This window comes from Puntigrus tetrazona, chromosome 11 (assembly GCF_018831695.1).
Source record: "Puntigrus tetrazona isolate hp1 chromosome 11, ASM1883169v1, whole genome shotgun sequence".
NCBI classification, from domain to species: domain Eukaryota; kingdom Metazoa; phylum Chordata; class Actinopteri; order Cypriniformes; family Cyprinidae; genus Puntigrus; species Puntigrus tetrazona.
In genome coordinates, this window is record NC_056709.1 from 11,463,511 (window position 1) to 11,486,010 (window position 22,500).

General features: G+C 38.3%; 1 protein-coding gene across 1 annotated transcript; it reads left to right on the forward strand.

Annotated features, from left to right (window-relative positions):
• Window positions 1–6,808: 6,808 nt before the first annotated feature.
• On the forward strand, window positions 6,809–21,972 carry ldb1b (LIM-domain binding 1b). The gene is given in 12 exon segments (XM_043251850.1): window positions 6,809–6,946; window positions 14,474–14,576; window positions 15,749–15,793; window positions 16,738–16,813; window positions 16,982–17,084; window positions 17,911–18,056; window positions 18,059–18,085; window positions 18,185–18,307; window positions 18,397–18,480; window positions 19,247–19,370; window positions 19,504–19,652; window positions 19,857–21,972. Coding segments are annotated over 12 exon segments (1,236 nt in total). The 5' UTR covers window positions 6,809–6,921; the 3' UTR covers window positions 20,088–21,972.
• The last annotated feature ends 528 nt before the right edge of the window (window positions 21,973–22,500 follow it).

Below are 22,500 nucleotides of genomic sequence, written 5' to 3' on the forward strand. Positions count from 1 at the left end.
AACGGTGATTGTGTCTATCAAAAAGGCAAGCTAAAAATGCTTGCAATTGAGCTGATCTCTCTTAACCTGAAACTGAAGTCAGTTTGTCCACTCGTTTACTCATATACATATGTTTTTGGATTGATTCATTAGATTAATTCATTGGCATACCAGGACATTATTTAGATCAGACGAATTAGGATTTGGGGGGTTTGGGTTCTGTGGGAAAAAAAAAAAAAAAAAAAAGTTGTAAAAGAAATTACAAAAATTATTAATAAAATTTGATTAAAATGTTTTAATAAATGAATGTATGGATAATTATGGAATGGTTAAAATCAGTTATGTAATAATTAAATAAACCTTTATAAGAAATAAAAAAAATTAAAGCATTATTATTAAAGTAAATAATAATACAATCATAAATATTTAGAAGTGATAAATATGTCAAAAAATAATTGTAATTAGAATGTTTGAAAAAATAAAGAAAATTACAGGTAAATTAAGTAATGAAACATTGACGATTGCATTAAAGAATGCTAAGAAATAAAAAAATAAATAAAATAATGAGTCATAATTGAAATGTTTAAAAAAAACACTAATGCATATAAATTCAATTAAAAAGTCAAATTTTTGTAATAATATATTTTTCACAGTACACTGGATGTTCATGATAGATACTATATGCATACCTTGTACTTTTTCTCATGGGGGTCTGTCATGCGACGATGATCTTATTTGGCGCTCTCTGACATCTAAAAGATGGAAAACTCCTGAACGAGACGATTAATGAGATGCTTCTTGATAACGGTAATGTAAACCCTGATCCCCATGCCTTTGAGCTGGAAGCGGATTAAACCACAAACAACACTTACATACTGAGAGTGTCTCGCTCCGGTTCTCTCTCTCTCTCTGCTCTCATTCCTTTGTGCTTGTTCTTTTTTTAACCTTTCCCTCTCCCTCTCTCTCTCTCCCTCTGTTTCCACTCTCTCCTCCCTCTCTGGCTCTCAGAGCTGCTGCATGTGTGTGTGTGTGTGTGTGTGTGTGTGTGGAAAACAGACGCCCATGTGAGCAGCAGCAGCAGCAGCAGCAGCAGCGGAGCAGCAGAATCTGATCGGCTCCGTTCCAGCGTTCGGCCGCGCTCCGGCGAAGGGCATGTGAGAAGATGTCCGTGGGAGGCTGCGCGTGTCCCGGTAAGCTCCAGGCTCTCTCTGCAGAGACACACGCACAGGTTAGATGAGCGGAAACATGGCTGCCCGTCTTCTGACGTCTGACTTTTGAAGACGCTGCTTCTCATTCGCTCAAACAGCTGGTTCGCGTTGCTGACATTTAAGAGGTTTTCTCCGTCAGGGTGCGTCGGCAGCTCGGTTGCGTGGCCTAAATCTCAGAGTTGAGAGGTTTGTTTGGTTAAATGGCAGAGCAGGGGCTGAAACGAAGGGCTAAATCAAAGGTTTGATTAGAGGGTAAAGGTCACGTCGCGTTTTAAACTCGACCCCTGCCGTGTCAAGCTCACACACGCACACAACATCAAACGCGCTCTGTTACAGCTCAGACGAGGGCTTTCCTGCACATCATTCGTGTGTAGTTTAGTAGTGGACGAGAGCAGGTATCTGTGAGTGTGTTTGATACTAAATAGAGACGCTCTCGCTTAAAAGTACAGCCACGTCTGTCATATAAATCAACAAGTGTTCAGATAGCATGATGCATTTAATACCAGAGACATTGAGAGAAAATCACCTTCTCAGCATTTTCAGTAGTTTAACAGCATGTCAAAATATTATATATTATATCATATATGATGCAATGCATTTCATAACCAGTATTTTATCCAGTGTTTATAAACATGATAATTGTCAAAGTACAATAAACGTTAAATAATCTTATAAAATTTGTTTTGTCAAATGATCAAGTTTAAAACATTTTGTCAATATTTTACATTTTAAAGAAATTATATGTCGTGCTGTCCAAAATAAAAGTTTTTGTTTAGGTAATGTATGTGTATATTTATCACTTATATATATATATATATATATATATATATATATATATATATATATATATATATATATACAGTACACATACATGCATAATGTAAACAAAAACTTTTATATTGGATGCATTTAATGGATTAATCATTTGACAGCACTAAATAAAATGAATCTAAAATATTGTCACAATATTTTTAATTGAATAAAAAAATAAAAGTATTTTACCCAATACTGACATGCTATAATTAGTTTATCATCATGATAAAGTCAGGTTATGTTTTTTACTATGTGTGCATTTAATGCTACAAACAATTGTTGGCATCTATTTATCTGTTGTTGTTGTTATTATTATAAGTATTTGACCAATATTTGCTTGTTCATTAGCTTATCAGCATGATTATGTCAAACGACCAAATAATATTTTATATGTAATACAATGTTAAAAACATTCATAGAAAACAGCATCTAATGAAAAGTGGAATGATTTAGTATTTCACCCAGTGTTGTCTTGTTTATCAGCTCGTTCAAATAACATCAATCAACTGTCAAACTAGTTATTGTAAAATTCATTACAAATGAAGTATTTATTGTTTGTTATTGTCTATTAGCTTATCAGCACGATCATGTCACAATATTATCAAACTATTATATATTTCATATGTAACACAACCTAGTGCGTTCACTACCAGAAACATTAATAGAAAATAAAATAGTTTATCAATATAACATCAAGATATATATAGTCAAGCTAACCTGTTACTTAATGTAAAATAATGCATTTAATACTAAAAACTGAAAATGCTTCAAATCCGATTAAAAATGAAGCGTTTTGGCCAGTATTTTGATGTCAACGTGATCTGTTGTGTGTCTTGACTCAGCTTCTCCGGTGTTGTGTGCCGTCGCTCTTTGTGAAAGATAAACATTTCCATCTTTCCAGGGAATGTGAGCGATCCAAACACAGACAACGTGTTTGACTTAGACGGAGGCTCTCGGGGGCCAAAGGGCCCTCCAGACCTCTCGTGTCTCCTGTGTTTACGTCTGATCCTCTCTCACAGGACTTTCAGTGCTCACTGAACGCCGTTGAACTTCTACGTCTGTTTGAGGACGCATGATAATAAAGGCATCACGTTACAGGAGTCATTTCTGCCGAGACTCATTAAGCTCTTATAAAGTCCTCGTCTGAAGCTATGCGACGCTTTAACTTGATCCAGGCGTGTGAACGGAGCGGTGTCTGTCAGTCAAACTGGAACCTGAAAGCTGAGCCGCGTGCGCATGGATTTATTGATTTGTGTAAGGATTGGGATTGATTTGTGGCTCCGTAACTTCCTGAGCTGTTAGCTTTATGTTTTGTAAGTCCGTGGGAGCTCAGATTCTGTCTCGTGAGAAACACTGGACCAGCTCTGGGCTCTGATACCAGCAGCTTTGACTTTGATTAGGGTTAGTGAAGAGTAAACCTCATCAGCGCTGCATAAAGCCCATCCTGTCTGAGAGATGTCCTTGTGTGTGATTGATCTCGTGTTTTCTGATGTTATATTTTGCACTTCAATACCCAATTTTAAGCAACCAGATGAAATAATCTCCTTTTATGATTTTCTGCTTAAATCTGATTTTTTTGATGTAACATATCAGACATTGATGTTTGAGTAAGACAATGTCATAACATCATTAGCATGAACATTTGAGCTCTCTTGTCGTTGTTCATAGCAACGCAAGATTTAAAGTCTATGATATAAAATTTCATATTCATGTATTTTTATCCAGTGATCCCACATTTTTGTAAAATAAAATGTAAAAAAATGACTTGACAAGAATAAAAATAAAATAAAATAATATTAATTAAATTTGCTACTTTAGAAAAAATATTGATTATAATTATAAAAATATAATTATGGAAAATTGTGCAAATAAAATAATTTAGTTAATTTAAAATGATGTATACATAAACATATAATATATAATTTAAAAACATTTACATTTCTGTATTTATATACTCATTTATATATTCATATCTGTATATTTTATAAAAATAAAATGTTTCTTAAATTATACATGCATGTGCTTGCGTTTAAATATACATATTTAAATATATATGTGTGTGTGTGTGTGTTACATAATATAATAAGATATAATAAAAATATATTTCTGCACCTTTCTGTGTAATACTATAACAATAACGTGTAAATTATAAATGAGAAATTACCAGTACGTCATTACTATAAATTATAATAATAATATAATTTAATAAAAATACTATAATAATTTATTACTATAGTAGCAATAGTATAATAGAATTAACACTGCAATACTGTGATACAGTGCCATATTTCATTACGTTACGTGAGGTATGTATGAAGTATGTGATATTATATGAGGTATCAATATGTTACATTATGACAAATGTCAAATCACACAAAAATGGCATCTGTTTTTTTTCGACATAAGAAAGTAGCCTGGATTGGAATTGAAAATGTGAAATGGAATTGTGATTGTCGTTCAGATGAACCTGCGGTGTGAAGGCAGCCTCTCTCTCTCTCTCACACACACACACACACACACACACACACACATCTCCTCGTTACTGCTCTCTCCTCCTCTCTCTGTCTGCAGGAGTCACATGCTCTGCTTGATTAGAGCAAAATCACTTAAAGCAGAGCGCTGCGAAAGTGGTAGACAGACAAAGAGGAGGAGGAGCTGTGTGTGTGTGTGTGTGTGTGTGTGGAAGCGCGGAGGTCGTGTCTCTGTGTGTCTGAGTGTTTCTCGTCTGTCATTGGTCAGGCTGCTTCTGCTCATCAGACCTGCTGTCTCCTTCACAACGCCACAGATCTGGAACAAAATGGCTTCCTGTGCAGCATCAGAGCGATGTGACGTTACCCATCAGCCCCCACACACACACACACACACACACACACACTTGTGTGATCCCAGCTCCATCGTCAGCTGTCACGTGATTAGGCTCATCAAAGCGTAGTTTTCTTGAGGAACTCTTTTACAGCTAATATCAAACAGTTTAGCGTAAGAGACACTTATGAGTAAAACCATCTGGTTGACATTTTATTAGACGTGAAAAGCAGAGGAACAGATGAACCGAATCAATTAAGTGAGTCATTTACATTGATTCAGACTCGTGGCTTCGATCATTCAGTTCAAGTAATGCACTAGAAAAAAACAGACCAGAAGAGCCGTTCATCTTTGAATTTTGTCATCACTTGTAGTGAACTATCTGATATTGTATTATGTGATTTTTATCATGTATTTATCACTTTATTTAGGGAATATATTAAAGGGAGTATATTTTATATAGGAGGCGGTGAGTTGATTTAAGAAAGGGTGTCGGTTTAATTTTGGCATTGCTGGACAAAACGTAACGTTTATTCAGTTTGAATTAATCTAGTTTAGCATTCAGTTCATAAAGATCTTAAAAGGTCATGCAGTTATCAGTATGTTTGTGTGTGTGTGTGTGTGTGTGTGTGTGTGTCTTCTCTGAGCAGCAGCAGGCGGTGTTGTAGTATTTCTCTCACCGCTAGGCGTCGTCTGTTGTTCTCGGTCAGTAAAGCAGACTGGCTCTGACAGCTCTTCTCGGGCTCGTTTACTGCGTCTGAACAGATCAGGGTGTCTGCTGTGATCTCTGAGGGTGTCTCCGGAGACGTCTAAAGCGCCTCCAGCTCACCGCGTCCTGATCCAAACGCTGTGATCAGCACTTTACAGCAGCATTGATTTACAGCTTAACGCCACAGAAATACAGCGGCCCCGTGGGAGACCTGTCAGTCATCGCAGAACCACGCCCCCTCTTTGTGTCAGAGGCAGGGGGAGGGGCTTAGCTCCCCGAGCTGTGAATCCAGGGTCACTTCTGTTCATTACATCTGTGAATCAGAGTGTGTGTGCAGAGGTGCATTATGGGTCACATCCTCACTGCTCGAAGGGAATAGGTGCAATAGTTGCTATATTTGCAAATGAATAATCAATAAGGTGTGGACAAGGGAAATCCATGCGTTTTTTAATTTTTAAACTTCAACACACAGATTTATATGCTGTGGGTTTAAGCTGGAAATATGGAGGAGGATTTTAAAAAAAAACATGGATTTATCTATATTCAGTTTTTTTTAAATTGTGTGCAATTTTTTTATTTTCTGGAAGTCTTTTTTATGGAAGCATCTATCTATCTATCTATCTATCTATCTATCTATCTATCTATCTATCTATCTATCTATCTATCTATCTAAAGTGCAATATGTGTGTGTGTGTATATTTGATATAAATATAAATACCTCTATAGCTATATTTGCAAAAATAAATAAATGTAATGCAGTTTAATTTAAATTCAGATGCACAATTTAAAGGGATTTTAAAGTTATACACACATAAAATATAAAATATTTAAAATAATATAAAATGTTATATAATATATAATAAAACAAAAAAACGTTTAATTGTGTTTTACAAATATTTACCCAGTGATCACAGACATGAGCAAAATAAATGTACTTTCTGAATGCAATTTATAAAAATCTGTTGAAATTTTTTTGCATCGGTAAATATAATTAAAAGCAAGATAGATGTATAAAAGTATAATTTGCGCTATGCTCAATTTGCGGTTTGAAAAATTAATATTACATTCGTATAAACGAAACATTCGCAGGAACACAGGAATAATATCTATTCACATATAAATATATTCATATATAAGTGTTATATTCACATTTTTCAGAATTACAAATCTTGATTGTGTGTGAAAAAACATATCAAAATATTATTATGCGGTGTTGTGCTGTTATAACGGCGGTCTGTCAGTTTTCAGGGGGCTTTGCATTAGCAGCTCTTATCAAGCCCGTGACAGATGTATACTCTTGACTTCCTGTTGACTGGGGAACACAGAGGGGTAGATAGTCCTCAGCCTTCCCCCATCGCTCTAACTACACCCTCCAGCCCAGAGCCTGGCCTCCAGAGATACTCCAGCAGCATGACGGAGCAGCTCCACACGCTCGGTGAGAACGGCCTTTCTGCTGGATTACTCCCTGCTTTGGGCTTTCTTTATCTGATTTTAGGGAGGGATTGACTAAATATCACTTTCATTTTCAACTACTTCATCTACGATATTAGCAGAGGCTCGTGAACGAAACAAGACAAATGTGCAAAATAGTGAATGTAAAATGGTGTTGAAGTAAGGTGTTAAGTAATTCATATAATTATTAAAATATATATATATATATATATATATATATATATATATATATATATAAAAATAATAAATGTAAAAATAATGATTTATATATTTAATTAATAATAAATATCTTACCATGTTTTAAATAATTAGTATGCATTTATTTTATATTTGAATGAATAATAATACATGCAAGAAAATTACAAATAATAATAATAATAAGCAATCAAATGAAATGAAATAGACATTTATCAAGACATTATGAAGAATGTTCTTCTAGTAACATCTGCATCACTGGTTTGATTGATACTGAGTCAGAACTGAAACGAGAAAGACTTTAGAAGCAAACGGTGAACCCTAAAACCGTATTTACTCAGTGTATTGTGTTGCAGAGCTGCTTTGTGCTTCTCCCAGCATGCTTTAGTAAAGTTAAACAGAGTCTGCTAACACCGGACAGCGGTGCATGTCTAAACAGGTTTAGATCTGATCCCAGCGCAGTGTGCGTCCAGTTCTGACCATCAGGAGATTAACCTTCCTCACTTTCCTTCATACAAACAAATCTTCATGACCTCACGACTTTTACTGGCCCAAGTGCCTGGTATTTATTCATGCACAGCATTTCTGCTTTGTGTTTTGGTGCGTCTCTTTTGAGATTAGTAAGGATAAGAAAAAGAATATAACAATGTTAATATACCAATAAATAAGAACTGTATTAAAACAAGGTGTTAATAAAAATGAAATAAAAATAAAAAAATAAATGTATTAATTTAATTAAATAAAAATACAAATAATAAATCTAATTAAATTTGAAAATAATAATATATAAACAATTTAAAATAATATATTGATATATTTAATAAAAAGAACATTAAAAAGTTACATAAATAACTTATTTTTATTTATTATTTATAATTAGTGCTGGGCAATGATTAATTGCATCAAATAAAATAAGCAAAAATAAAAAGTTAAATACTTATTAAAAAAAAATAAAAATGTAATAAAGTAATGATAGATTAAAAATACCAAAAATGTAAAAAAAAAAAAAAAAAAAAAAAAAAAAGATCAAGACATTATAAAGAAAGATTTGTATTATTTGTACGTTAGTGTCCTCCAGTAACCGGTCAACATCAACATGATGTACAGATGCACTGTGCATGTTTTGACAGCGTGATATGAACCTGGACGCTCTATAACGCCATCTTCATTGATTATCCAGCTCTGCGTTAAGTGGCTCACCATTGACCCGAGTCTGGATTGATTATTTGAAATTCCCAGCTGTGTAATTGTCATTTATCGGCAGCTTGTCAGTCGGCGAGCGGCGGACTATGAAGTGGACTAATGCAATTGAGATGTTTGCGTGTGTAACTGAATCATTGATTAGCTCGGAGTATGCTAATCTCCTCAGAAGGGCATGTTCTGCTGGTATTAATGCTGCATGTTGTGACTTGCTGATCGAGTTTAAAAAATGAACACTAACGCTCGTAAAGCGATGTTCAGAGCGCTGTAGAGTTGATGTGTGCATTTGTAAGATTTATTTCTTTATGGGTCGATATGTGAAGTGTGCTTAGCTTAGCAAACAAACAGCGCTGGGGGAGGACCGAGACAGACAGATCCATCTCACTGAGACAGACAGCGCTTCGGCTCACTGTTTGTCATGCAAATAAAATGGACTACATTCAGTCGGGGCACGAAATGCATAAAGCCGTCCCAAACATTCGATCCGCCTGGTCCTAAATAATCCACTTTCATTGTGTTTACATGCAGCTTCGACTCTAGTTTGGAGGATGCTTTTATGAGCGGAGTCATTCAGTAACAGCTCCTCCTAAATATCATCTCACAGATAGGTTATCAAGGCTGATTACTTGTTGTCGTAGCTGAGGATACACGCAGAACTTGAATAACTTAACAGTCAGAAACATACTGTGAAGATTATTTATTATTTTAAGGGGCACTTAAATGGTTAATGCTAAATTCTGAGTGTGTGTGTATATATATATATATATATATATATATATATAGGATGTTTTATCTTTTCTCTTACATTCATTACTTTGCACCATATTAAATACTATTTATGTGTATGCATAATTAGTCAATATATAAATAGTATTTAAATAGGTGCAAAATATTGAATGTTATAATTTTCATATCTTTTTTCATATGTAGTTATTCAGTTATTATAATTATTATAAAATTGAGTCATATTTATTCCATATATTTTATTCATAATTTAGCATCTTGTTTTATTTAATGGTATTTTTTTCCTCTTTTTCTCTATAAAATAGTATGTATGAAAAAAATTATGTACGATAAAAAAAAAAAAAAACATTTAAAGACTACAGAATACTTTGATATTGTGTGTGTATGTATGCATCTATCTATCTATCTATCTATCTATCTATCTATCCATCTATCTGTCTGTGTGTAAAGCATACGTTATAATAAACAAGGCATAATAAATACTCTAGTAGTATATAATGTACAATTTTATATAACTATTATATATGAAAGAGCTGACTGCAAACAAGTGATACTCCTAAGATTGAAGGAGGTGTAGATGAGGTGAAAGAACAGAGGAGGAGAAAGAGAGAGAAAAAGAGACAGAGAGAGACAGAGAGAGAGAGAGAGAGAGAGAGAGAGAGAGAGAGAGAGAGAGAGAGAGAGAGAGAGAGAGAGAGAGAGAGAGAGAGAGAGAGAGAGACAGAGAGAGAGAGACAGAGAGAGAGAGAGAGAGAGAGAGAGAGAGAGAGAGAGAGAGAGAGAGAGAGAGAGAGAGAGAGAGAGAGAGAGAGAGAGAGAGAGAGACAGAGAGAGAGAGAGAGAGAGAGAGAGAGAGAGAGAGAGAGAGAGAGAGAGAGAGAGAGAGAGAGAGAGAGAGAGAGAGAGAGAGAGAGAGAGAGAGAGAGAGAGAGAGAGAGAGAGAGAGAGAGAGAGAGAGAGAGAGAGAGAGAGAGAGAGAGAGAGAGAGAGAGAGAGAGAGAGAGAGAGAGAGAGAGAGAGAGAGAGAGAGAGAGAGAGAGAGAGAGAGAGACAGAGAGAGAGAGAGAGAGAGAGAGAGAGAGAGAGAGAGAGAGAGAGAGAGAGAGAGAGAGAGAGAGAGAGAGAGAGAGAGAGAGAGAGAGAGAGAGAGAGAGAGAGAGAGAGAGAGAGAGACAGAGAGAGAGAGAGAGAGAGAGAGAGAGAGAGAGAGAGAGAGAGAGAGAGAGAGAGAGAGAGAGAGAGAGAGAGAGAGAGAGAGACAGAGAGAGAGAGAGAGAGAGAGAGAGAGAGAGAGAGAGAGAGAGAGAGAGAGAGAGAGAGAGAGAGAGAGAGAGAGAACGAGTGAGAGAGAGAGAGAGAGAGAGAGAGAGAGAGAGAGAGAGAGAGAGAGAGAGAGAGAGAGAGAGAGAGAGAGAGAGAGAGAGAGAGAGAGAGAGAGAGAGAGAGAGAGCGCGAGCATCAGTCAGGCCTGTGCGCGTCTATTGTTCGCTCAGCGCGTGAACACAAAGACTCTCGAGGCGGGTTCATCGAGCGCGAGCGCCGCGGGACCTGCAGCTCGAGGCCTCGCGCGAATCAAACCGGACAACCCTGCGCCGATAGCCGCCGTTTCCCATGATTTCGCGCCGATTTTAACGACCATCCGCGTCTCGGGATCCGCATAAAGCCCGTGCGGAGTCGCTCGGTCCTCCTGTCCATCAGTGTTTCAGGTAAAGCTGGGGGTTTATTTACACGGCTCTGTTTGGTCGTTTTTCTGTCAAGCCGAGCGCTTTATTCCAGTTTCGTCGGCGACTTTTGTTTTAACAGGTTCGTCGGATTTAGTTCTGCGGTTTTATTTCAACTATTCTTCGGTCCATGTCGGTGTTTTATTGCGCTGTTAGCATTAGCATGTAGCCGCGGGCCTCATCAATGGTCTTTATTTACGAACACTCAAGCTCATTCAAACCTATAGAGCGGGTTTCACTAGAGTCCGGCGTTATTAAAGTCCGCCAGACTGGGCTTTCACAGCAAACGCGTTGTATTCGTGAATGTGTGTGAGGTAATATAGTGTAAACACTGACTGATCCGATCATATGAGCTCACGGGTCTCATGACCAGAGATTTTCACTCACAATCTGCCGTGAAGACCATCCTATGCTGTTTATTTCTCGAGTGAACTGACTCTTTAGCCATTGTGTGTACAATTGCAATCCCTCCCAGCTCAAGTGCAAACGCTTAAAACTCTAATTCTGCTACTTAAATGTATAATTTTTTCGTAAAAACAAGCACTGCCGCATTTCACAAACCCTTGTGATAAATAATCAGTTGTTTTCTGACATGTTGTGTAGAGGAAACCCCGCTTTTCTCCTCTAAGACTCTTAGTTTCTGTTATAATAACAGAAAATATTCCCGTGTCAGCACGCGCATTGACTCCGCAAAGTGTTTTTGCTCTTAATTCGCAGTAATTTCCATTTACTGGAAGCCATCAGCATCATCTCGAGGGTCTCTGTGGTGAAAACAGTCATTAGCAGATCAGATGATCATCACTTCCCACTTTTCACATGCGACGGGCCATTAGCCCGTTACACCAGGCATAAAATCAACATGTCTGTATGTAATCTGTATGTTGGGCGCTGTAATGACGTCTGTGCTGTCCTATATGCACTCAACTTATCATGTGGCACATTTAGACGGGAATTCGATTATAGCCACGCTGTAGCCTGAAGTAATGTGCGCTGCTGCTGCTGATGTTTTCAAGAAAGCAATTTACTCCACGGGAAGTTTGAGTTTGTAGTTTGATTTGATTTAGTAAGTCATTAAGCAGCCGTTGAATGATATCTCTTAATGGGACCGCTCTTAAGATCTAATGCTCACGTTTTATTTACTTACTAAACGGCTGATTTCTTTCGGTGTGCTTTCTTCTTTGCGTCATGGTTGGTGTTTTAGCCTGATATAAATCCGAATGTTATGTGTGTATCGCTGATCTCTGGAAAGGTGTTTCGTGGGCCTTAAAAAGTCTAATTGATGAAGTCATGGGGTTAAATGTTACATGCACTGCAAAAAAAATGCAATGTATACTATCTAATGCTTCTGAAATGCAAATATCTGGACATTCTTAAATCTAGATGCGTTGATGTAAGTGTAAATGGAGTCTTACAAAAAGTCTTAAAGCATTTTTTGTCTTATTGTACTTCTCCAGTAATGTTTTGATTTTAAACTTTACAAATGTTTATTGATAAACGAGACACACGTACTAAAGAAGAGCGTCACTTTTTGTATTTATTTTTTTTTCAGCGCAATCAGAAGATACGGTTGAAGTTGTGGTTTGGAGCAAAGCTATTCAAGCAATTTGTTTATTTGAAAAATGGATTAAAATTTTTTATTTTTAAGATTTGAAGAGTTTCTAAAACGGCATTTGCTTTGGGGACTATACTGCCATTTTTTTCGGTTGTGATCAAGATCTTAGAAAGTCTTCATCAGAAGTGCTGTGTAATATTGATAAGCGTAGCGCTGTTGTGAAGAGGGGTTTGTGTCCGTGAACAGGACTAACTTGTGTCCAGTGTCGTCCCTGGTGAATATTTCATAGCTCAAAGTCTGTGTTATGAATGTTTAATGAAGGATGTGCTCTGATGCCGGGACACTTCCTGTGCGAGCGTGAGATTTTGATGTTCTCAGATTGAGCTTTGGACTGTCCTGCGTTTGCTCTGAATCTCTCCGCTGTCTCTCTTTGACCAAAGAGTGCTATAACAGTCCACTTGCACGGTCGTTTAGATGTAGGGTTTTCTCCAGGTCCAGTCAGATTTGCTGTAGAAGTGTCTGTTTCATGAAAATAAAGACGGACAGGTGAATGATGCAGCTCTTCTGTAGTGAAGATGCATGAGCTGATTGTAGATGTTAATGTCCTAGAGCATCTTGTTTACGTTGAGCATATATTGCTGCTTCAGGTTCACCGGAAGATTTTATGCTTTTGCCGCTTTGAACTTCACTGGTGTTTTTAGTGGGTACAGTGTATGTTGTTTCAGATATCCATGATGTTTCATGGTTGATTCAAACATGTCTGTCATTTGCAAAGTACCTTGTTTTAAAAGCATCTACTTGGTAAATAGTGCTAGTGTTTGATTTTGCACCTAGAAATAGCCAATGTTGTGTGTGTGTGTATATATATATATATATATATATATATATATATATATATATATATATATATATAATACCTTAAACATACCTCAAACAACCTTCGCTCTTGTATTGTTTGTGTAATTCAATTAAAGAGTCTTGCTGTGCCACATCGCCCTCCATTTTACGATGAGCCGTGACGTTGACAGCTCTCAGATTTATTTGCAAGACACGTCGAGCGGTCATTATGAGGCGGAGCTGTTCCCGCGACAGCAGGGGTCGTGACCTCATTGTGGCTGAATGCATCACGTTATAGATGTGTTTAATTGGCGGGATGGAGAGGGTGAGGGGTGTGGCTGACCTCCGCCCCTGCGCCCTGTTTATGGAGGGTCTTTACTGTTTGAGTGTGTGTGAGACAGTCACTGTATTGCTTTCCCCCAACACACACACACACACACACACACACACACACACACACACACACACATTCGCTCTTTCACAAAAGTCCATTCAGAATCAGCATCTATGTCTTTTAGTACCACTGTATGGTCTGTATTATAATGGTCTATACTCTACAGCTCAAATGTTTAGAATTAATTTTAAAAGAAGTCTCTTCTGTTCACCAAGGCTGTTTTAGGCAAAAAATACTTTAGAAATTGAGACGCATTACAAATTAAAATGTATATTATGTATAAATATTATATTCAACTGTAATTTATTTCTGTGAAGCACAGCTGTGTTTTCAGCATCATTACTCCAGTCTTCAGTGTCACGTGATCTTCAGAAATCATTCTAAGATGATGAATTGTGCTAAGATGAGGTTTATGCTGCATTTTTGTAGGTTTGCAGTAATATGTAAGAATTAAGGAAATGAATAAATTAGTATATTACTATGATTTCCGAAGGATCATGTGACACTGAAGACTGGAGTAATGATGCTGAAAATCACAGAAATAAATTACACTTTAGCAGAAGTTTACAATTTCTCAATTTTTATATTTTTGATCAAATAAATGCAGCCTTGGTGATTTGCAAAACTAAAATCCTAAAATTAGGCTAATCATCTATATTGTATTTTTATTGCGTTGCTTTCATATGTCATGAGCAAATAATTATTTTATTGTTATTGTGACCGTTTATAATAGTATTAAACCACTTGAGGATGCGTGTTTGTAGTATTTCCCACTCTTAACGACGTTTGCTGATATGAATGTGATGAAGTGCTGAAATCTTCCTGATGTTTGATTAATGAATGTTGTGTTCGTCTCTTTTCCTGTAGGCTGTTCCTCCAAGTCGTTCAAGCTGTACTCCCCAAAGGAGCCCCCGAACGGAAGCGCTTTCCCTCCCTTCCACCCCGGCACCATGCTGGACAGAGACGTGGGGTGAGTCACCTGTGTCTGCTCAGAATCCAGGGATGATAGAAATCACTTATAGATAGATATACAGCAGGTAAAAGGATTCGACACGTCAACACTTTTCTCAAACGTGAAACGCTGACGTGAAATGTTCACCAGATGTCAGGAACAACCCAATCCATACATACAAAGGAAACTAAACAAAGAAGTTACGGGTAATTAAATGGGATGTGTTTGCTACCTTCCTTTGAGAGCTTCAAGATGTAGGGGAAACCTGTGGCAGGCATTGGTCAGATGGATTTGGCCCATCCTTCAGATCTTGAAGGTTCTGTGGCCTCTTCTATGAGCTCTGATCTTTAGTTCTTATTTTCTACTCGATTGAAGATTAGATTCTTTCTCTGAAGCCAGTCCAGAGTGGTCAGAATCATTGTTTTGCTGAAATGTCCGTCCTTCTTCATCATGGTACTGTAGGTGTTGAGGCTGAACCAGCTCATATCACTTTCCACTAACGAGGGGCAGATACTGATAGATTTCTGCTAGTGGTTTGGCTTTCCGTGCCTTTTTGCAGCTCCCTTTCCTCACGTGTACAATACTTCCCCACGTTGCTCCCCTTTATTAAACACAACTTTTATTTGCTTTGTTTTCTTCATGTATGGGTTACTGTGATTGTTACCGACATCTGATGGAAATTTCAAGTCAACAGCACCCTCAGAAATATTTTTGCTGATAAAAATGGGGATGTTCGATACTTATTTTAGTACTTGTGTAGTACTATCCATAAAGAATAATTGATGACGTGCTGGAGTGGCCGTTAATGGAGAGCGTTTCAAATCAGTCACTCGTGATGTTCCTGAGAAGACAGAAGAGCGTTCAGCTGCATCAGCAGTCAGTGGGTGTTTCTGTCAGATAGCGGGAGCAGGAAGTGCCAGCTGTCAATCAGTGTCCAGGACTGGATGGAGTCCAGGAAGTGGGCGGGGCTTCCCTTGTGGCAGGGCAGTAAAGTCTAGTGGGTGTCGTATCTACTGTAGCATGCTGATAAACGCAGAAAACGACTCTCTTCCTGACTGTGATGCTGCCCGCAGGCGTCTGGATGTTTTACAGTCTGTTTATGACCTCGTGAGGGCCGTTTATAAAGCATGTTGTGTCAACTTTATGAGGTTTGACATGATCTTTCACGGTTATTTGTCTTGTTTCTGCAGCCCGACGCCCATGTATCCCCCCACATACCTGGAGCCGGGCATCGGGTAAAACACTTACACATCTTTACGTTGTTTAAAATAATATCAGTGTCATATTTGATCATCAAGTCTAAATGTTAGTTGTTGGTCTGTATTTCCAATAATGTCTTAACCGCCCATGGCTAAAACTAGCTATTGTTCTTAAATGTTTAATAGCTTTTGAACCCCTAATCTTATCTGAAGCGCAGTGGTTTATCAGTTGTCTTATTTGGTTATTCAGAGGCTACGTAGCTTACGTGATTGTCACATTTTTACAGCATTGATTTGTCCGAAGAATCCATTGAGCTAAACTGGAACGATTATTGAAAATTAGTCCCACCCCCATGCCCAGATTGGTTCAAACAGTAAACATATCCTTTTGGACCACCATTTAGGATTTTTCAATTGAAACAACATACTTGCATGAGAGACACAAAACAAGGATGAAACGGCAATGCATATTGGAGTTTTTCATGTATTCATAAAGAAAGCTTCAGTGTTTCTTTTACATAGTAAAAAAAAAGGAAAACTGAGAATTTAAATGATCTGGACTTAAACTTCTAGGTCTCTTTATGGAGTACGGTATGGTATGGCGCTTGATGCTGACTGCTAGAATAGGTCTGAAAAATAAGATAAGATTGAAATGATTCTGATGATCAGATTCTTCTAGAAAGTGATTGATGGAGAATCAAGTAAAGCTGAGCTGCTTCAGTCCAATAAGAGTTCATCTGGAGATATGACCTTGATAAAATCAGTCCAGATTTGACTCGTGAAGTCAGTACATTAACACTAAAAGAGCTTTTACTGGCTAAAAAGATGACTGAAGACATGGAGGGGATTGTGTGCAAAACTGCTTTAACAGCCAGGATTGATCATTTAGATACCTCGAGTACCAAATGTGATGCTGTAGCTGTAAAAAGCTGTAAAGTCTCAGTGTTTGTCTCAGTCTAAAACCAGTCTGTATTTCTCAGGAGACACACACCTTATGGGAATCAGACAGACTACAGGATATTTGAACTCAATAAGCGGCTTCAGAACTGGACAGAGGTGAGGCGGAGCTCCTGCTTTTCTCTTTACATTTATAGTTTCTCAGTCTTAACTATCAGCACTTTAAACATTTTAATAATTTAAGACGCTTTTGATATGCCTGACATAAACTCTATAAGGCCAGCACATGAATGCTATTAGAGCCGTCTCTTCCCGTTTCTCTCTCAGGAGTGTGATAATCTGTGGTGGGATGCTTTCACTACTGAATTCTTTGAGGATGACGCTATGCTCACCATCACGTTTTGTCTGGAGGACGGTCCTAAACGATACAGTGAGTGTCACCTATCAGCCGTTTAAAGATGTTTGTGTTAAATGATTCTCAGTAGATGCATCTAGAGAAATGTAGGATCTGTGTCAGGTGATCAGGTGATGGCAAGTGCTACCGACTCATAACCACAATGTGCAGGGTTTAATTGATTTAAAAGTCACAGGACAATTAAAGTAGGATAAAAGTATTTTAGTACTGAAGTAATAAAAAAAAAAATTTTTTTGCAGTGTACATGTTACATATTATATACCACTGAGTTAAAAAAAAAAAAAAACGTATTTATTTTTGTCAGCTTTAATGCACTTGTCAAAAAGGCAAAAGCAGTCAGACGTTTTAGTGGAAATCTGTTTTTAATGTCACAAACTTTACGAATGTTTTTTTTTTTTTTTAACTGGCTGATAATTGAACAGATAGTTGTGATCTGGCTTAAATTCAGACCAGAATCATGTGTTTGTGGTGCTTTTCTGCTGAATAAGGACAGTGTAAGACCGCTTCACTGTACAGACGGTTGTTGAACGCAGAAACGCTGCATAACGCATCATGATTGAGCAAAACACTATTTTTTTTGGAATCACACCTTAAAATTGGCAAGAAACAAGTATGGTATTTTAATTCAGCAAATATGATGTAGGATGGTGTTATCAATTTTCACTAGAAATCTGTTGCAAAGGCAGAATTTGATTTGAATGGTGGCTTTGTTTGAGTCAGACATTACTAGCTGTAAGGTTGTAGTCATTTATAGGAATTATGAAAAATGACACAGAAGATTCTCGTGAAATATCGCCTAGTTGGTTCCTCGTCCTCACGGATGCCTTATTTCCTCTCGCAGCGATCGGCCGGACGCTGATCCCTCGTTACTTCAGGAGTGTGTTTGAAGGCGGCGCCACTGAGCTCTACTACATTCTCAAGCACCCGAAAGAGTCCTTCCACAACAACTTTGTGTCTCTGGACTGTGATCAGTGTACGATGGTCACGCACAGAACGGCAAACCCATGTTCACGCAGGTGTGTGTGTGTGTGTGTGTGTGTGTGTGTGTGTGTGTGTGTGTTTGACGTGACGCTCAGCGGGATGTTTCTGTGGCGTAACTCCTCTTCTCTCCTCAGGTGTGTGTGGAGGGCCGTCTGTACCTGGAGTTCATGTTCGATGACATGATGAGAATAAAGACGTGGCATTTCAGCATCCGGCAGCACAGAGAGCTGATTCCCCGCAGCATCCTGGCCATGCATGTCAGTGCCTCTTCCTGCGTCTCAGTGCCGCTGCTGCTGCTGCTGGTGTTTGGTGTCTGATGATGGTGTGCTTTTTGTGTCCGTCTCAGGCTCAGGACCCGCAGATGTTGGATCAGCTGTCCAAAAACATCACCAGATGCGGCCTGTCGAACTCCACCCTCAACTACCTCCGAGTACGAGCACCACCTCTGTCAATCTAACACATTAGAATTGATTATTAATTTTAACACGCTTGTTTGTACATCATCTTACGTTATTAACGGGCATGAAGCAGGACGACGGACTACATGATGAAGTGTAGTTAGTCAACTAAAACTCAACAGATAAACACACAGCAGTGATTCATTACTGAATGAATCCAGTTTTGAACAAATGTTCACTGACTCGATCATAAAAAACATTCTCTTGCTTTTTGTCCGAATGAATCAGCTGTTTAAATTAATTTTTCATGAAGAGTCACATGCTTTGTTTCTGAATGTGTACGAATCAGTCATTTGAACAAATCGAGTGAACCAATGATTCAGTGACTCGTTCATACAGTACAACAGTACAAACGTTATAACATAGATACAATTATACATAAAGACAAAAATAATACTACTACTAACAACAGAATATACATTCAGATTTGCCAACAAAAATCGTAAGACACAAAGGATGAATACAGGGATATGGTTTTCATAGCTTTCACATTTGTAGAGTTATTTATAGTTTCCATATATTTGTCCAAATCAACTTTAAACAAAGAAAACAAAGGGTTAGAGCCAGTAAAAGACTTACTTCATCTGAATGAATCATGTTTGAATGCATTGGTTAAATGAATGAATCGAACGGCCACAGAATGCAATTAACTGCATCTCTTGACAGCCCTATTAGTAACGTGTGTGTGTGTGTGTGTGTGTGTGTGTGTGTGTGTGTGTGTGTGTGTGTGTGTCTCAGTTGTGTGTGATCCTGGAGCCCATGCAGGAGCTGATGTCCAGACACAAGACGTACAGCCTGAGTCCCCGAGACTGTCTGAAGACGTGTCTGTTCCAGAAGTGGCAGAGGATGGTCGCTCCTCCAGGTCAGGAGGCGCTCGTGTGTTTGTTTCAAACCGTTATTAGGCATCTCAGACACATAGGGTTCCCAGCCTCGGACGTGTCCAGGACACATGACCGTCAGGTGAGTGTGTTTGAGCTGTACGTGTCTCTCTGCAGCTGAACCGGCCAGACAGGCACCGAGCAAGCGGCGGAAGCGCAAGATGTCGGGCGGCAGCACCATGAGCGCCGGCGGAGGCTCCAATAACAACAGCAACAGCAAGAAGAAGAGCCCAGCAAACAGCTTCCCGCTGTCCAGTCAGGTCCCAGTGAGTAACGCCGCCTTACAGCATAAACACAGCTTACTGTAGAGTCAAAACACACTGAAGTGACTGTAAAAGAAACTACGTATGCATGTAGATTTAATTAGTGCTGTTATTGCATCCAAAACAAACAGCGTGTGCGCGTTTACATGAATGTGAATGATAGTAGGCAGTGACTCGGTGTCTGTAATGGTGTGTTGTTGTGTTCAGGACGTGATGGTGGTGGGCGAGCCCACGCTGATGGGCGGGGAGTTCGGGGACGAGGACGAGCGTCTGATCACGCGGCTGGAGAACACGCAGTTCGACGCGGCTAACGGCATCGACGACGAGGACAGCTTTAACAACTCGCCCGCGCTCGGAGCCAACAGCCCCTGGAACAACAAGCCTCCGTCCAGCCAGGAGGGCAAGAACGACAACCCCACCTCGCAGGCGTCTCAGTGAGGGGCGGGGCCGGGGGCGGGGCCAGGGGAGAGAGGGGTGCGGCCGACTCGTTCATCTACCTGCGGCGGCCGGTCTTCCTGTCGGAGGAGGAAGTGACCCTGAGCGCCGCGCCGCAGCAGAAGCCGTTTGCTCCACACAGGACAGTTTTTATCCACACTCCTGGTTTTGTTGGTGATTTTACAAGGAGCCTGTAGATAGTTCATATGTTTAAGTTAAGACGAAGCGGAGAGATCTGACCACGTAAAACGCCAACAAGACCAAGAAACATCCAGCTCCTGTTTCACTCACAAGAAATGACATTTTGCATGAGGAAAATTTATACTGTTTTGTATTGAAGCTTGTTTCTGCCACTGAATAAAAATTTAAAAAAGGTAATTGCAGCTTTTTAGCTCCCAACTTTTTCTCTCAGAATTGCTTTTTTTTTTTTCTTGCATTTTTTTTATCACAATTCTGATTTTTTTTTTTGCATGTAGTTTTGACGTCTTGCAACAGCAAATTAATCACATTTCTGATCTTTTTCCTGACGCAATTTTTTTTTTTAATTCAATTTCTTTTTTTTGCAGTAGTTGCATTTTTATCTCAATTCTGACTTTTTCGTTTACAATTCTCTCAATTGATATAAAAATTAAATATATAAATATGGTTATATATAAACTAAAATAGTAAGAAACCAGTCTTTTTCCTCTCCGTTGGACTTCATTGTTTGCAACACAGTCTGAATAGTCGCAATTACCTTTTTAATTTTTGAATGAGCTTCTCAGTTTCGTTACTGTATTGCAACGAGAGCGTTTTTTTTTTTAAAATGTGAATCCGCATCAATCGAAACCCCACCGTTCCCGTCTTGCATCACAGTAACGAGGACTTCCTGAGAAATGTCGAGCGCTGGTTTTAAAGGATGGCATTTTCTTTTCAGCAGAATGTCGTTTCTTATGTTTGGAGTAAGACGTCTCACAGCAGATTAATTTTCAGCCTCACATCTTCCTCTGATCGCCGGAGGATGTTTAATATCACATGAAGAGCGTTTCGACTCGGACGCGTTTTGGAGAATTTTATCCGTGTTTTATACCAGCCTCTATTTCCCTAGAATGTTTTTTTTTTTTTGTTGTTTTGGTTTCTTTTTCTTTTTTTTACTGACGTTGAAAGCTGCAAACCAAGGAGTAACAGAACCGTGGAGGTCCTTAAAGATTTCAAGCCTCAGATTCTATTGGTTTGTCTTATTTTTAAAGAGAGTCGTTTAGCGTGGGCTTTGATTGATTTCTGTGTACTTGTGCTTGTATATTTAAGGTAGTAGCAGAGTTCTGTATAACTGTATTGAGATGTATTCCTCCTTAGAGTTACATAAAGCCATTCTGATCTAATGTGTAAAAAAAAAAAAAAAAAAGGAAAAAAAAAGAAAAACGTGAAAGATGAAAACACACCAACCTCGTCTTTTCCCCTCTTGATTATTTTTTTACTTTGCATACGACTGATGGAGTGAAATCAAGGGCACGGTCTGTTTGTTGCCTGATCGTTTCAGATTTTGATCACAGAAGACTTCAGTGTTCGTTCTCGTCGTCATCTTCTGTTCTTCACGTGTTTAAGGAGACCAACTGTGATCAGCTAGTCATGTTTCGTTAACATGTTAGTTGTTTTCTTTCACCCGCACACCCCAAACTGCTGAAACTCAGATTGTTTTCTACTCTCAGATTATTTCCGTTCTCTCTCTTTCTGACCAGCTGAATCGATCTGAACGAATTAAAGGTCTGCACTTGTAATTGAAACAAACTGGTGATCTTTTCCACCTTTAACCTTGTAGATGCCCTGTTTGATATAACTTTGTTTTCTTAATTTCTGCCCTTGATTAAATTAATGTATGGAACCAATAAAATATGAATTTTCACTTTAAGGATTTCTGCTCCTGTGTGATTTATAGCTTGTGTGTCTATATAAAAATATTCATTTTTTTATTTTTTGTAAACTTTTTTTTTTAATGCACTGATGCATAATCTTGTAATGCTGTTTGAGAAAATTAATTCATAAATCTAAGAATTTCTGAACAGATATAGATATTTTATTATTTTAGCTATTTTATTCTGTCCCTATAGAATTATCATCAGTGTCTCAATTTTATTCGGTGTTTGTGAAGCAGCAGGATCCAAGCTCCAGGTCAAGTTTGATCTTCTGTAATTAAACTGGATCAAGTGATTGAGATCAGACCCGGTTCTTCAGATGTTAGTCCCAGAAGAAGCTTAAAGCTGTTTTATTGAAATCGGACTTTCCTGAAGTTTACGTATCGGTTTATTTTATGCACTAGTTGGCAGTGTTGCTTTTCTGTATTGCAGTATATTCGAAACCCCGAAGTGCCCTTTTATATTTCATATAAAAATAAAGTTTCCCTCACCTGTGTGAAAGGCTGGATTTAATCTTCAGATCG